The sequence below is a fragment of the Belonocnema kinseyi genome, chromosome 2, assembly GCF_010883055.1.
Source record: "Belonocnema kinseyi isolate 2016_QV_RU_SX_M_011 chromosome 2, B_treatae_v1, whole genome shotgun sequence".
NCBI lineage: Eukaryota > Metazoa > Arthropoda > Insecta > Hymenoptera > Cynipidae > Belonocnema > Belonocnema kinseyi.
Window position 1 is genome coordinate 144,309,674 of NC_046658.1, and position 17,845 is coordinate 144,327,518.

Below are 17,845 nucleotides of genomic sequence, written 5' to 3' on the forward strand. Positions count from 1 at the left end.
AAATATATTTTGACCAAACATTGCAACTTTGGACTAAGAAGATGAATTTTCAACCAAGAGATTTAATTTTTTACCTAGGAAAAGACCAACTGGCGACAAAAAATAGAAGGTTCAACTGAGGCAGAACAAACAAACTGATTTTTTTCTCCAAAATCTTCCATTTTTTAATGAAAAATTTAAAGTTTTAACGAAGTTATAAAAGGTCAATTAATAAAAAAATAAATTTATTCTAAATCCTTAAAATTTTTTTTGAATTATTCTAAATTCACTCAATTCTACCTATTGTAATTAATTTTTCTATGTCTTTAAATTGTTTTCAATTCTCTTAATTGCCTTTAAAATATAGGTTGAATTTTTATGAATTTTATCTAATGCTTCTCATTTCTTTTAAATTTCTCTAAATTCACTTAAAATGTATTGTAATCAACCAAATTTTTTTCAATTCTGAAAATTGTTGAAACTCATTTGAATTCTTTTCAATTTATCTTAAATTCTTTTGTAATCAATAGTCAATTTTTGTGTTAGAAATTAATAGGGTCTCAATGATTTGACATTTTTCTTGGAATTCACCTTGAATTCATTTTCTTTTAAATTCTCTTGAATTTGTTCAATTTACTTAATTTCTTCCAAATTAACTCAATTCTACTTAATTCAGTAAATTTAGAAAAAATTTTAAAGCTTTTATTTAGTTTTTTTTTCAAGTCTATTTACCTCATATAAAAGATTTAGGAATTTCATAATATTCTTTGAATTCCCTTGAATTTTGCAAAGCTTATTTTTGTTTATTTATATATTTTTTAATTACCTTGGATTGTTATAAATTTCATTGAATTCTTCTCTTTAATCTTAAATTCCTCTAAATTCAATACAGTTTTACGGAAATCAATGGAATTTTTCTTATTTTTTAAAATTGTTCTTAACTCGTCTGAATTATTTTCAATGTGAATTGAATTTTTCCGAAATCTTGGGAAATTATCCTGAATTTGTTACCGTCAAGCGCTAAAAAAGTACCCTATGAGCATAGGATACCAATTTGGAAAAAATTTGATATCTCTGGCACAATTAGAAAAAGATGACAGGACTTGCTAAATATTAAAACTAATTCGACAATAATTCGACAAAACAATGAAATTTTTAACAGACCAATAAAATTCTTTACTGTAGCATTCTTCCAGAACCTCTACAGGTTTTTTCATTTTTACTGGCTGAAATAAAAGAAATTTCTCCTGCGACTTTTTTAAGTGATGGCACGCGTTGGGGTTGAGGTGAAAAAGCCAGGAATTATAGCACAATTTAAAGTGGAAAACAATTGAAATTCTCGGCGAGCGACAGAGACTTGTTGTTTTGCAAAATCCAGATTTTTTCTGCAACTTTCCTGGGTGATGAGATGATTTGCAGTTGATGTACGAAATCAAAAAAATTCTCGGGGACCAAAACTCGATACAGAAATGCTTGGACATTTATAGTCGTATCTCGGGAACCTTTGAATATTTCTCGAGTTTTTTATTTAAGTTAGCGACGGGATTTGTATAAAATCTTAGGGGAAAAGCACTTATTATTTATAAGTAATAAATTTCTTTATTCCAATATGTATACATAATTTGCAGAATAAACAAAACAAAACAGCACTTTCATGCGGGAGCTGGTGCCATTTTCTGGAATGGCACACACTTCCGATGTAATCCCGCCGACGTGTTTATAACAAAATCTTATTTATGCATTTGAAGAAGTTTAAGAAATTAATAGGATAGCCTGAGGATATTTTGAGATATCCTCAGAATATCTCAGGAAAATTGAGTTTTACTATGTAGGATATTCGCGATTGTCTCTGAGGATATCCACGCGGATCTGCAATTAGCTTTTTCTGATAATTGAAAGAACAAATTGAAGGATCGGTAAATTTTTTATTCAAAGTTTAAAATTGATAAATCCTCCTCAGAGAATTCGTGTCGTTTTACAAAAAACAACTAGTAGTCTAGTAATGTTGCGATTCAAGAGAAAGTCGTCATTCTCTAAAACTGAGACTGCAATTTCAAATTGAATACGAGTTATACACACAGAAAAAATAAAAGATAAAATGCGTTACAAATATATTCTGGAACAATAACAAAAGGAATTTATTTAAACGAAAGCTTCAATGAAGTTAGGAGAATAATTTTGACGTCACGTTTGTCAGATTATGCCAGGTAAAATAGGAGTGAGCTAAGAGGAATAAAATATAGAATACCTAACAAAAAACATAACTGAAATATTTCTATTGCTAATAAGTCTGTTATGAAATATATTCTTTAAAGAAATTACAACTTTTCCTGCAAAATTAAGTAAAAAGAGTTGACACACATGAAATTTTCATTCCGCTCCGGTTTAATGAACTGAAACGCATTCCTGCAAAAGACAGCTTAAGGCACGCGTGAAGGAGGGTTTCTCGCTGGTAGAGATAACTGCTCATACGCCGGTAGATAGCGCTGTCGTCGTAATACTCGTTCCTTTTCGAATAAAAATGGAGCCATTATGAGACGAAATATTACTCTGGTCGAGTCCCTGATCGCTTCTCTTTTATTATCTCCTGAATGTATCTCGCATAAATGGGACTTTGGAGACGCCGATTGGCAATAGCCGCATAGGGCTGCTGATAGAAAAGGTATTTCAAAGGTGAAGTATATATAAGCGCACTGTCTTTGACTGTTATATACATGCGGTTTGTCTTTGGGTTCTCAGGTGGGGAAGCTGAGTAGTACATCCCCATTGTAACGTCCTTTCCATATAACGAATTTCCTAGCAGTATCCTAAAATCTATTGGAATATCTCTAGCAGGGACATGTGTATCGGGAGTTGGCCCATCCTTGTGATTGAGAGCATCAGAAATAAACATACTTGTTTCAGAAATAAATAGAAGCACCTCATAGGTTGGGTACTTATGAGGGGGTTCGAGCGGAGATACAAACCATGGGGGCAAATGATTAGCATGGGCGAGTGTACCAGTAAATTTCAAGAGGTCCCCCATTAGCACCTCAACCTCTCCTGCGCTGGCAGCAGCATCTAATTTTGCGGAAAAAATTAAAATTTATCAAGTTCTTTAACACTACTCTTCGTAAATTGATAAAAGACTAGAGTGGGGCGGCGAAGAAATAACAAATTGAGGATTTCTGGACAAGAATGCGACAGGCGCTCGAGAACGAGTAATAGTATTATCCAGGCTGTGACGTGAGGAATGAAAAGTGAAATTGGAAATTTGAAAAAACCAAAAATATAGTCAGATAGCTCTTGAAAAATGAACCTGACATCAGATCGAATTGAGATTTTCCAAAAAGTTGGTCAATACAATTCCGGAAAATTCGTTCGCTTGAAGTTTGTCGTGACTCGTACTTCCTCGATCACTTTTTATATGTGAAAGTGTAAAAACGAATAAAACTCAAAAAGAAACTGGTTAATTAGTTGATAAACGAATTACTTACGGCGAGTTGAATGTGAAAAAACATGGTTTTTTGAATTAAAAAAAGTCCGTTTTTTCAAATTTTGAATTTCACTTTTGATACCTGACGTCACAGCCTGGCCAATTCTTTTAATCGTTCTCGAGCGCCTGTCGCCTTCTTGTCCAGAACTCCTCAATTGTCATTATTAAAGTTACAAAAAGTGGAAGATAATGTCTTCAAGTCTTTTTAATATTGAAGCAGCCTTTTCAAAGTAATAAACAAATAAATTGTTGAAAAAAAGGGATTGTTCATGAAAAAATTAAAATGTTAAATTTATTGTTAGAAAAAAATGAATAGGAAAAAATGTGAAAATCGACTTTAAAATTTTTCTTTAAATTTTAGTGTAATTCTATTTGAGGAAAAAAGGTCTAATTGGATCAAAATTGTAGGTCCTAGGCCAATTGCTTCAGAACAAAATTATTTTCTGATCAAAGTATTAACAAAAGTAAGTTGCAGATTTAATAATTTTGATCGATGACAAATTTCTCGAATTCAGTACATCGAAACATGTCTGCGTCGAGATCCAGTCGGCTCGCTACCACCCGGATCGTTACCGGCTGAGAAAAAAAATTATATTTGGACAGGCAATGTGTATTTATTTATTATTAATTTTTTTAATTTCAAATTTAAAGGCTACTTGACAAATTTTTCGTTCAAAATTCTCTTTTGCATGTGAGGAAATTAATTTCTTTCATTATTATTTTTTTTCTTCAATTTAACTACTTATTTTAAAGTTAGGATGATTTGTTTGGCATTTCACAATAAAGCGCTAGAAGATATTTAATTTAGGACATACATAACATAAATTTGATGTTATATTTTTTGCTAAATGAACAAAATAAAACATTGCCTCACACAAATTACTTTAAAATTTGATTAACTTCTGTTTAAAAAAACTCTAATCTAATCCAAATTGCAAGCTGTAGACTAATTCGTTGAAAAAATCTGTTTTCGCCCCACTCTGCGGGTAGCAGCAATCATAATTATAAAGCCTCCAAATTAAAAAAAGTCACATCGAGAAAAAAAACAATTTTTGTATCGACACATGCCACAACAACGCAGTTGTTTACGAAATTTGTTTTAAAACAATTAAATTGATAAGAGAATCAGGAATTTTTCTCAAATTACCATACTGTTTCTACGTTTCTAACTGAAAAAGAAACTGCCATAAAAAACCTAATTTTTCTGTCGACAAATGCTTATAATGAATTTGTTTATAATATTAAAAAGAATAGTCTTGAGAGAAATTGTTTTCATTAGGATATTGTAATTAATAAAACATCTTTATCTAATGTGATTGATTGAATTTAACTTCTTGATTGCCAATTCATTTATTTATTTTTCAAAATTGATATTTTTGGTAATAGATTCAACTCTATTTTTAAGAATTAACCTATTATTATGAAAATGTAATATATGTTAGAAAATATTCATTAAAAAAAAAACATGTTTTCAGGTTAAAAATTTTACTGTTTTATACATGATTTATTCTGCTTTCAACTTCAAAATTTAGCAATTTTGTAAGAAATTAATGTATTTTATCAAAAATTCGTCTGATTAATTAGAAAAATAATCTTGTTTGTCAAACTTCTTGTTACGTTTTGTGCAGGATTCAACAACGTAATTTAAAAACTATTCATTCCACTTTCAAAAAAAAAACAATCTTCTTCACCTTGTTTGAACAAAAAAGAATGTATTTTCGACTAAGAGGTAATGCTCCATTAAATAATACTGATATCTAACTTATGAATAATACAGGATTACGTTTTTATCAAACAGGGAATAGATTAAGAATATTAACATTTGACAAGAAAAAACAATTTTCAACAAAATGCAATAATTTTCAATAAACTTATTTCATTTTAAGGCAAAAAAGATTATTTTTATCCAAAAATTTAATTTTTAACTAAAAAAATACGATCTTTGACCCAACAAATGACTACCAGCAGAGACAAATTTCCAACAAAATACATAAATTTTCAACCAACAAGTTGAAATTTCAAATGATGGAGAGGTATAACGGTTAATAAAGTAGTTGCGTTTTTAATTACTTGGATAAACTTTTAATGTAACAATTTACATTTTTAACCAAAAGTGAAGAAGGTAAAATTCCTGCTAAGAAATTTAATTTTTAGACAAAAAGGATTTTTTTCAACAAAATAGTTAGGCTAGCAAGAATGAGGTTCGAGATTTGATAAAATAGTTGCATTTTCTTACAAATAGATAAATTTTTAACGTAAAAATGTAAATTTTCAACTAAAAGTGAGAGTTTAAATGTCTTGTTCAAAAATATCTGTTTGGTTACAAATTATACCGCTTCTTAAAAATCTATTTTTTTGCCTTAAGATTTTTTACTGTAATTAAAAATTGAATTCTTTGGCCGAAAACTAATTCCTAAACTAAAAATTCAACTATTCTATTTTTGGTTTGAATATTTGTTTCTCCATTGAAAGTTAGTGTATTTTCTTAACACTTCGTTTTTATGTTAAAAAATTTATTTATTCTTGATCATTTATCTGTTGCTTAAATCTCAGCAGCGTTTGAAAAAAATCTGCTGAAATTAATTAATTTTCTTTTAATTTAACAGTTTAATTTGTAATTCTTATTCCACAAAATTTATTTTTAACCAAACATGAAACGAACTTTTATCGAAATGGTTAAATTTTCGACAGACACACCCACAAAACACACACACACACTATTTTCCTTCTATGAATACACCACTGGTCATATATATTAATAATAATATGACATTAAACTCACATTTGAAATGTAGGAATCCCACGAACGTGAAGATTGAAACAGTAGAAGTAATTTTCATTACTCCTAATTATCAGAATGATAGAGAAATTAAAGAGTACACTGAGTTTTGAAAAATTATTTGTGAATGAAGGGTTCATAAATGTTGGCTTTTTATATTTTCACAAAACGTAGGCGACCCAGTTTGTTTATTCTTCAAAAAAGAAACAAAAAAAAACAAGTGGAAGTAGAAACAGTTTGCTCATCTCAGACCTCGAAGTTTTCCGTATTTGCTAGGTTAACACCTATGCAGCCTTCCGGTTATTCTAATTTTCTTTCGTGTAAAAATGCAAACAGAGCTATAGAAATACAGTTTTTTGTTTGAATAATCTGTTTGCAAAATATGCCAGACAGAAACAAAATAATTCCTTCAGAAAAACGAGAACCTACGATAATGATAAAAATATCCTAATAATAATAGTGACTGTTGTCACCTCCAACGCTCATGGCCGCTCGTAATTGTATACCTTTAACATCATCTGAGAAGATTTCAAGCATCGTATTAATTTAGGTGAATTAACTTATAACATTTTAATCTCATCAGTCACTTGACTTAGTCCGTGGCTATGATGTATAACCGGGTTTACCCGAGTAAAAATTTAATGAAAACATAAAATATTAACATAACATAAATTTTATGTTATGCCTTATTAAACTTTTACTCGGGTGAACCCGGTTATACAGCATAGCCAAGGACTAACTCAAGTGACTGATTAGATTAGAATGTTATAAGTTAATTCAACTAATTCCATACGATGCTTGAAACCTCCTGCGATGATATTGTACGTATACAATTACAAGCGGCTTACGAGCATTGGAAGTGACAACAGTCACCTCTGGATGCTTTCTTAGAGCTACTATCTGCCACTCCACGGGTTTTTAGTCGCTCGCTTCCTAATGATCAAGAAAGTTTCTTACAATACGACAGGTGTTTAATAAAACCGCCTTCTGAGCTGCTGCCAATACCCTACTGACTCCTAAATGTTCAAGATGTTCAGTGCATCTTGCGTGCACATTGACTGTAGCCGAAATCACAATGTGATGAATAGATGCATGATTCGCTAAACAGAACCATAGTGCGCTGAAGGAGTCTCCTTGAAATATATCCGTAAAAGAATATATATAAGTTTTAAGACTTCAAGCAAATAGTCTTGCCGAACGGGAGGAAACGCTTGCTTGTAGTCAATGTATGCTATGTGTAAGTTCTTTTGATGCTTAGGAGCTTAAGTCATGGCAACAGCGTCTATAGTGGATAGATCTTTACTTTACTTTACTTTACCTATCGGTCGAAAGTCAGCTGGCTTTTGAGCATTTGGTTTTTTTTTGGTAACATATACGTAGTACCGTGAAGCACAAAGTCTGGCATCAGATCTGGGTGTTCAATGATCTTCTGAAAACACCTTGCCAACGCAAGATGCACACTCGTCAGATACTTGTACCAGAAGTTGTGCACCATGTCCGGACCTGGAGCTTTCCAATTACTTGCCCTTTTAAGACCGCTGAAACATCTAAAGCTGTGATGTTTGTTAGTTGCATTTCTGGGCTATCGCTTGTCCTTGCTTTCACCAGTTATCTTCCAATTGAGGAATTTCGGTGCTTTGCTGGTTATTTGGCTTTGCTCTCAGTTCACGGTAGAACCTTTTTTCGTCTGTCTGTAAGTTTTGTATTTGTTCTCTTTGTGCACTACTTTTCTTGTACCGACGCAGTCTGACAGTAAGTGCATCAAGTCTCTGTCGTTGAGAGTCTGAAATTTCATCCAATATTGCTAGTGTGAACATCTCGATGTTCCGCGGGCGGATGATTTTAGTAACATGGTTTATCAGTTTTTTGGCTCTATTTTCTTTTTTATATTGAGTTAATCAACCCAATTTGCACCTTACTTCGGTGACATATATATCCAACCTGATCTTCCATGGTGGGTCACGATCTTCAGCATCAATCAAGTCTTCGTTATCCACATGTTCCAAGGCGAGTTCATCAATAGGAAGCTGCGGTTCTACTTCTATTTTGATAGCAGCTATTTCAACAGCCGAAAGCTTTGCCCAAATTTTTCAGCCAGAAAATAAAGGCGCATAACATCTATGATCTTATGGTATGTCCATTTTCGTCGGTTTTTTGGTTGCTGAACCTCTGCTTCTACCGTCGTTTTTCCACGCCAAATCAACCTGTTGTTTAATCTCCATTGCTCAGTATTCTGAAACGTGCAGATTAGTCCTGACGTCCTTCATCTTAGCAATAAGATCTCTTACTGCAACATTTTGCGTATTAGGATACTTTGCAGCAAATTTCGTTCTTAAATTGTATCCTTTTTCCATTTTCGTTTCCAACTTGGCACTCTTGTAATAGAGACGCAGCAATTCTTCTTTAATTGTAGTATCCTAATTGATGTTCTCCCGCGGTATTTCTGTGGAGGTGGTTGGCTGCAAATAGCTAGCGCTAGCCAAAGCATCCTTAGCAGGCACAGTTGATGTTCCACTGCTTACCGTTTGTCGTAGATGTTCTTCCTGACCAGCTGTTTGATGTGAGATCTGCATAACCATCTCGCAATTTTCGACAGACACACCCACAAAACACACACACACACTATTTGTAGCTCGAGGGGCGCCCCGACGATCCTCGGGAAGCGAAAAGTGTTTCAAAATCTTTAATATGCTCTCCATTTTTAATTTATGGGTTTTGGTGTTCTACTTAGTCCCTCTCTTCTTCGTTGTCAGCCTATTTGACATGGGAAACCCTGTCAGTAGCAATGCTACCGCCAACATAGCCGTCAAAGTCATGAGAAGAAAGCTCAAGCCCTACCGCGAGTATTATAGTTTTTTTGCCTATTAAGAGGCTTCTTAATTTGTCAAATGATTCGCAAAAAATTATAAAAAATTTCAAAAGAAATATAACACCAGGCTTTTTTTTTAATGAATCAAAAAATTGATTTTCTCAGAAAGTCTAACGTTTAATTTCTTCTTCTGTCAAATTCTTGATAGAATGCTCTACATCTTTTGTGAATATTCTTTTCTTTCAGATTATTCTTTATATTATATTATTATCTTGTATTATTTTATATTATGGATTTTTAAAAATAATTAAATTCTTAAGCCAAAAAGATTAATTAAGAAAATTAAATTTTCCACAGCATTTTTATTTTTAACCAAGAAGAATTTTGAATTCTCAAAACAAGAATTATTTTAATCGAAAAAGATGACTCTCCTAGCACAAAATATATATTCATCAAAAAGATTAAAAAACTAAATGTTCAACGTCCGATAACCCAATGTAGGAAAGAGAACAAAATAACTTAGTTGTCAGCTAGCGTCCGATAGCGTCCGATAGCGTCCGATAGCGTTGCTGACAAAAAGACTAAAGTTCTACACAAAAATTAATCTGCTTTCGTTGAGAATTCAACTATTTTGTAAAAAATATTTTGTTTCTTTAGATTTAACATTTTAGGGAAACTTTATTTATTTGGTATTTAATAAACTTTTTTGTTAAAAATTCAAAATTTTAGGTTCAAAATTCAATCTTTTTGTAAGAAATATTAAGTGACCTGACTCAACGTACAATTGCTTTATTAAAAATTGATTTTCTTTGTTAAAAGTTTAATTTTAATGCTGAAAATTTTCTCTATTTTTGGTTGAAACTGCAACTCTTTTTATAAGAACTTTATTTTCTGGGATAAAAAATCATTTTCGTCGAAAATTTAAATCTTTGATTTAATCTTGAATTCTCCTTTTAAAATTTAATTCATTTGTTGAAGATTGAACATTTAGCTTTAACTTGAATTCTTTTCTAAATTTGTATTTTTTTTTATTTGAATGTTCTTTACTACTAACATAAATATTCCACTTTGGGGTAAGAGTAGCTATTCTAAATAGAAATTTGATCTTTTCCGTTTTAAAATTCCTGAATTTTATTTGAATTCTTTTTTTTGTAGAAGTTTAATATTCATGGTTAAAGATTTATCTTTCACAGAAAAAATACTTGGTTGAAGATTCTTCATATTAGATACGTTTCCAAAATTTGATTTTGTTGCATATATACAGCGTTTTCTATGTGCGAAAAAATTATTTAAAAATTTCTATGCGTACATTTTTTAATACAAAATAAAATATAACAATGTTTTCCAATAATTCTCTATTTTTATTCATTGTCATTATATTATGTATTTTTAATTTGTTTAATTTCTAGTAGAAAAAACATTCATCTCGTTGGTTAAAAATTTAATTATTTTTTTGAAAATGCGTTGCATTTATTAATTTAAAATTTCTTTCTTTAGTCAAAAATTCAAGTATCTGGGTAAAGATTAATCTTTTTTAGTTCAAAATTCATCTCTTTTTGTAGGCATTTATTATCTTGGTTAAAAAATCAACTTTTAGGTTGAAAATTAAACTCTTTGGTTAAATGTTAAAGTTTTTTTCCGGAAATTCATTTTTTTAAAGAGTCATCACATTTTTTGGTTAGGAATTTAACTACTTTATTAACAATTGATTTTTTTTTGTAAACAAGAAACTCTTGAATTCAGAATTAAACTATTTATTTGAAAAATGAACTATGTTCTAGGAAATTTTTTGTTTGGCTAATTTAACGGGATACCAAAAATTGTTGTTACACAGAATATAATAATTTTTATCTAAACTTATTTTTCTACCAAAAAGAGTTATTTTTATTTCGAAATGTAAAATTTTTTATTAAAATAAATTATTTACCAAAAAATATTACTTTAAGAAAATATGCAGAGTTAAAAAAACAACACGAAAATTCTCGTAGACAATATCATTTTAAACCTAAAATTTAATTTTTAACCATGAAATGTGGCTTTTCAACCATAACAGACTTATGTTCAATCCAGAATGAATATTGATTAAATAAGTTTAGTTTTTAAGCGAAATATATTACTTAAACAAAATAAATACATTTTTAAGGAAATTGAAATTTTTATTTCAAATAGTTAAACTTTTAACAAATAATTAAATGTTTCAGGCAAAAAGACGATTTTTTTTAAAGAAAATTGAATTCTTAACATAATTTCATTTTTCAACAAGAAGAATGCTTTTTCTACCACAAAAAACGCATTTTTTTATGCAAAAAAACGAATGCTCTCGTGAAAACTTGAATGATCAACAAAAAAGTTTATAGACAACCAAGACATATGACTTTTCTACCATCACAGATTTATTTTTAATCCCAAAGGACGGATTTTCAACAAAAAACTTGCATTTTTCACCAATAATGTGACAGTAACAAGATAGTTAAATTCTCCACAAAATAATTTAATTTATAACAATAATACTTAAATTTTCAAATTCATGATTAACTAAGCTGAATTTTCATACTATAAATATTAATTTTTAATCAAGAAGTTTATTTTTGTATACTAAATTTTTAAGTAAAAGGTGTAATTTTCTGAGATAAATTATTTTACAACTAAATCATTGAATCGTCAACTAACATGTCAAATATTCAAACAGAAAATATAAATTATCAAACAACTAGTGACTTTTTCGACTAAAATTATAAATCTTCAAAAAATAGACAGAATTAAAAAAAAAAGTTTTCAATATTCAATTACGCAGCTTTATTTTTAATCAAAAATATAATCGATGTTTCAACAAATCGGTACAATTTTTAAATAAAAATATGAATTTTTAACTCAAAAGGAAATTATCGATGAAATAGTTAAATTATCTACATAATTCTTCGACAAATCTTCGAAAAAAGAAATAGTTAGAGAATAATTAATTCCTTAGTTGGCTATTTAGCCCTAAGGACTTCCCTTTAATTAATAATAAATAATAATAAATAGTTAAATTATGATCTAGAAGAGTAAAATCTACATTTTTAGCAAAATAAATCAATTTGGATAGAAACAGTAAATCAAGTAAATCAAGTAAATCAGTAGATCAAGGTAAATCTCGACTCCTGAATATAATAGTAGACTTTTCAACCATGGAAATTTACCTACATTTAAAAATAGTTGGTTTTAATTATAAAGGACGAATTAAAAGAAAAACTAGTGAAAAGGGTAAGATTCTTGGAAACCGGAAAAAAGGAGAATATAGAGTTTTTGGTCAGACAATCATCTCCCCTGAAGTGGATAAAGTAGTTTACGGACGGCCCCTGATGAATCTTTCGAAGAATAAAATGAGGCATTGTTAAATAAGATCCAAATAAAATTACAACGGTTCTCCCAGATTACGTTTAAATTTAGAGAAAAAGATTTTTAAGATACATAAAAAGTAATCTTAGTTCTCAAAACTAAAATATTTTCTTTACAAAAAAATTATTCAGATTTAAAAAAAGGTCGTGGATAGTCGACCGTCTTTGGCTTAATTTAAAATCTATTGAGTGAATATAATTCATGAATATTAGAATTTTCAGTTTTAATTCAAGCTTTATAGCATGAAAAATTTTTAATGTACGCAACTAACAATTTATCTGGTTAGGTGAGATATATAAAATTGTTTGTCTTTTTTCACGTTCGAGACGCGTGAAGGTAAACAAACAGAGATTTCATTTGAAACTGATTTTTCTGAAGTGTATTTAAGATTTGAATAACATTCGTTGATAATACAATATTGCGTACAATTTAGTGATTATATCGGGAAAAAAATTGTTTGATGAAGTTTTAGTTTTCTTAAGGTACATTTCTGTTGGTCAACTATGGGGAGGGGATACAAAATGGTTCGCCACGTTATTATTATTTCACATTTGTCAAGATCGTACAAAGAGAGGAATTTTTTAGAGCAACGATAATTTTTATTTTGGATAGGATACAAACATTATAAATTTAGTTTGGAAAAAGAAACCTTTCGAAAGAATAACAATTTGAACTTAGAGCGGGGAATTTTCGAACAGAATTAAGATTAAGACTCAAACAAAATTTTTTTCGATAGTTCAGATCTGAAAAAAGGATTTTTTCAAAATAATTACACTTTTGTCTTTAAAAGATCAATTTCATTTAAAAAATATGATTCAGACTTAGAATACATGTTCAATTTAATAATAATTCAGATCTAGAAAAAGACGGAATTTTTTTATGGAAAAAAATTGTATTCAGATCTGAAGTAAGATAGATATAAGAAAACTCTGATCAAAAAAAAAAATTATAATTTATTCCTGAAATTAATAAATTTTCCAAAGCGATGTAAATCTTAACTTTAAAAGGGCAATCTAAAATAAATATGATTTAGGATTTTCAAAAGAAAATCTGAATTCAAAACGTAAAAAGAATGAGTTTTCTACAGAATTGTTGAATTTTCGAGAGAAAAAAAAATTAATGGAACAATAACATTTTTCATTGCCAATGGCGAATTTTCAACTAATAACATAATAGCTGACTTTCTAACAAAGAAAAATTAAATAATCACTAGAAATAGCTTTATTTCCTTACTGTTTATCTTTATTTGCATTTAACTCGAAAAACAATAAAAAAAAGAAGAAGAGGGAAAAAGAATTTTTCTTTTTTTATAAAATCTTAGTAAGATTTTTTGTAAGGGGGTTTGAGAGGGTAAGAGGAAATTTGAAGGTATTTTACGAAAGCTAGGGCCTACATTTTCAGAAAATTTTTTTGTAAATTGTGGTTAACCTTAAAATATTGAAAATATTTTGACATTTTTAATTATAACTCTAAACAACGTTAAAATTTATTGAGTTTTCCTTTCTTTAATTTAGGAAAACATTTTAAGGGTCAAGCCCTGTCAATTTAAAATTTTTATCTCAGGTTGCCTAAATTATAGCACAAGTTGAATTTGATTTGGTATATAGGAGAAATGTTTGGCGATCAAGAAACAAGTTTTGAAATTTGGCTCGTTTGTCGGGAATCCCTAAAGTTTTCCTTGAGCTTTATGATTCAAGTTAAATATAATTTCTTAAAGATCTCGTTTTGCCAAATGTAGATTTTTTTTCTGTAACTTTCCTAGGTTTAAAGTACGAAACCCAAAATATTCTTGGCGTCTAAAACTAGTCACACAAACGCTTGGTCATTTCTAGTCATTTCCCGCAAACGCCTAAATATGTGTAGAGTTTCTGGGCCCTAAATTGTAGGCAAAATTTGTGCAAAATGTTGAAACAAAAACACTTGATTATTGTTGAAGGATGAATTTCTTTATTTAAGTATGTATACGAAATTCGCAGAAGAAAAAAAACTCACCGCATAAAAGCTTAAATGCATTGAAGACAAATTTCAGAACAATTATAAAATTATTGTATTTCGAGAAAAGTTTCACTGAGGTTAAAAGAATGGTTTTGACTTCACGTTGCCAGATGTGCCAAGTGGAAAAATAGTTAGCTAAGTGGATTAAAATGTAAAATTCCTAGCAAAAAAAAAACGAAAAAAAACTTTGAGGAAACATTGTTATCGTTAAGAAATCTTCTAAGGACTACATATTGCACAGTAAATACACATTTTTGTACACTATTTAGTAAAAAGCAACTAACACACGTAAATTTGCCAACTTCCTCCAGTTTGGTGAAACGCAGTTCCAGTCATTCAAAATTTTGGAAGTTTTTCAACTGCGCTTGAGACGCGCCGGAAACGCAATTGGTAACTGTTAGCGCTCGCATTTCAAATTATATAAATATTTAAATTTAATGTAATAATTATGAAAAATAATGATTGAAAAATGCATCAAAAGTAATTTTTAATCCCAAAATATAATTTGGGACTGACCGCTGGAAAATAATGCGTATTATTGCAAACAAATTTGTTAATTCAGGTTTCTCAAGAAACAACATTCTTCATTTTTTTCTCACTTACAGCGATTTTATGTTCAGTCACCTTATCGGGAATAAAGTGAAATTAAATTTAGGAACTTGCACATACGAGATTAATCATTTCGATAAAAAATTACTTCTTTTTCTAAATTCAGAATTCAAAGTCTTTTTTATTCGAATCGAATTCATTTTTATCGGTCGCTCCAAAATCTTATTTTAGCATTAGGAAATTACTTTTGTTAGATTTACGAATCATTACTTATTATAAATATTAAATTTAATATTTATTCGATTCAAAATCAGTGCGCCAACGGATGCCAATGGGAGGGTTTACCGCTTTTTTCGAGACGCTACTAAACTTACATAAACGGCCACGTTATTCAAACTCAAAGTAAGCAAAATTTTTTTAAAAAGAAAATTATAAAAAAACGAGTGAAAGAAAATATTGAATGTGAATTGTAGCTTAGAAAAAAGATAAACTGAAAAGTTAGAAAGTATTATTGAAGAAGAATCGAAAGATTTGGTGGGGAGATGGGTTTTCACTAACAGCAGGTAATGTAGATTGTTTGCTGTGTTGAAAACTTACCTTCCTATAAAATCTTTCGTTCATTTTTTAATAATACTTTCTAACTTTGTAGGTCATCTGTTTATCAGGCTACAGTTCACGTTTGATTTTCTTCATTTATTTTTTATCATTTTCTTTTAAAAACAATATTTTTCCTACTTCAAATTGAAATTACGCGGCCATTTATGTCAGTTTTGTGGCGCCTCCTCAAAAGCGTGAAACTCCCATCAGGAAGTCCGGGCGTGACGCAAGCGCAGTTGAAAAAGTTTCCAAAATTGGGAGCATTGCGCAGTGCTGCCAAGAAGGACCAAAGTCTCTTTTAGCATCCGTACGCATGTGCAGACCTTATCGTCACGCATGCGCAGAAGTTATCTTCTCGCCTTCTTCGTACGCGTAAAGATGAGTCTTATATATGTCACATGGTGCATAGGGCTGCTCCTATTCGGACAGAACGATAGCTGCAGTATATATAAGCGCAGTGTTCTTGACTGTAATAAACATGCGATCCACTTCGAGATTAGGCGGGGACGCTGGGTTGTACATCTCCATAATTCCGCTCCTCAAGAAGACCAAATTGTGTATCCTTATTACGAAATCCATTGGACGATCTCTAAGAGGTTCATGCTGATTGGGAGTGAGCCCCTTTTCGTGAATGAGAGCATCAGAAATATAAATCTTGCCGTCGCGCATTCGTATAAATATTTGATAGGCTCTGTACTGTTCAGGATATTTTTTTGGATTTTCCCGCCAGGAGGGAACATGCATGGCGTCGAGTAGGAGAGCATTAAACCACAGGTGATTCTCCATTTGTACCCGAACGAGTCCTACCGTGACAGCACCAGCGTCTAATTTTGCGAAGGGAAAATGTACATTTGCTAAGTTCTTGTACATTACTGTTAGTAAATTAATTTCGTATACCGAGGTTTTAGATTTAATGATTTTTCGAATTAATATAAGTTGTTTGAAAAAAATATGATCATTTATTTAAAAAACCTTTCATATGCCAAACTTCTTTTTTTTTAATAATAGAAGGAAATTTAAAAATCGAATTTGACTAATTTTTTGGAAATTCGGTTTAATTTAACAATTTTTTAAATAGGCAGGGAGCAATAGCATTGGGGCCAAACTTCCAATAATTAAAAATTTTATTCGGAATAATAGCGCTTGTTGATCATAAACTTATTTTATATTGTAACTCAATCAAATTGAATGGGTTTAAAAAAGTATAAAGAGCTAGTAAATTGAAATTTTAACCCATTTTTATCAACAAAAAATTTCCCGTAATTTTTACCACGAATTCAGCTTGTGCTATGACTCAGGGAAAAATGCTGGAAAAATCTAAAATTGAACAAAAATCCCTAAAATCTTATCTGCCATTCAAGTTAAGAAAACTTCAGCAATCTTCACGCGTTGTAGAGTTACAACTAAAACTCACGAAGTGTGTCTACGTTTATTTTCAGTCGGCTCACTGCTTTACGTAAATAAATAAATTCACTTAGGACTGTCTACAGTATTAAAAAAATTTATAAAAGATAAGACGTTGCCTTATAATTTTTTGAACATACTTCAGAAAATTTCATTTAGCGTCTCCATGCACTTTTTTTAACAGAGTTCTGGTTTCAATTTTTAACATTTTCCTCAGTTATATCTTCTTTTTTATATAATAGTATCAAACTTTCATGTGAAAAAAATGGCAAACAAATTTGATTTGATTATTGGATTTTTTTAACTAAAAATTTTCTTCATAAAAACGAAGCAAGAAAGATTTTTAACTGTTTTGAAAGAGTTTTAGAAAAATACCGACACTGGTTGGTTTGAAATATCAAACATTTATTTATTATAAATAACTTAATTTTACCAATTTATTATTAACTTAATCCTAATTCATTATTTATTATTTAAAAGGGAGATGACTTTTCTATCATAAAAGATGAATTTTCAATCCAAAAAGAAAAATTTTCATCAAAAAGTTTAATTTTCCACCAAAACGAATTTAAAAAAAAAATACAAAACGTTTCTACAAAACCGTAGGATATATAACCCGAAAATACAAATGTTATCCCATATTATTCATAAATAGTCAGAAGTCAATAAATAATAATGGTTAATTAATCAATTTAGTATTAATGTCTTAAACAAAAAATATTACTACCAACACCTATTAAGTATGTCATAATTAGTCCAAGAAAGTTAATATATTTTTGAATTTAGCATTACCGAAGGCGAATGCAGGGTGTTTTTCGAGTGCGATCATTTTGTGGCTAAGGAGAAGTGAAAAGTTGAGTGCGTACGGTGAGGGTGTGGT

At 30.0% G+C, this 17,845-nt stretch overlaps 1 protein-coding gene across 2 annotated transcripts in view; it reads right to left on the reverse strand.

Moving 5' to 3' along the window:
* Positions 1-17,845, reverse strand: part of LOC117167850 — a 37,702-nt gene that overhangs the window by 12,741 nt on the left and 7,116 nt on the right. The window contains exon 2 of one of the 2 annotated variants that reach the window (XM_033353058.1): positions 15,898-16,385. The exons of the other annotated variant lie outside the window; for it this stretch is intronic. Coding sequence (XP_033208949.1) covers positions 15,979-16,385 — 407 coding nt within the window. The 3' untranslated portion in view covers positions 15,898-15,978. Of the gene's footprint in view, positions 1-15,897; positions 16,386-17,845 lie in introns of those variants that run through there. 2 annotated transcript variants of the gene reach the window in all.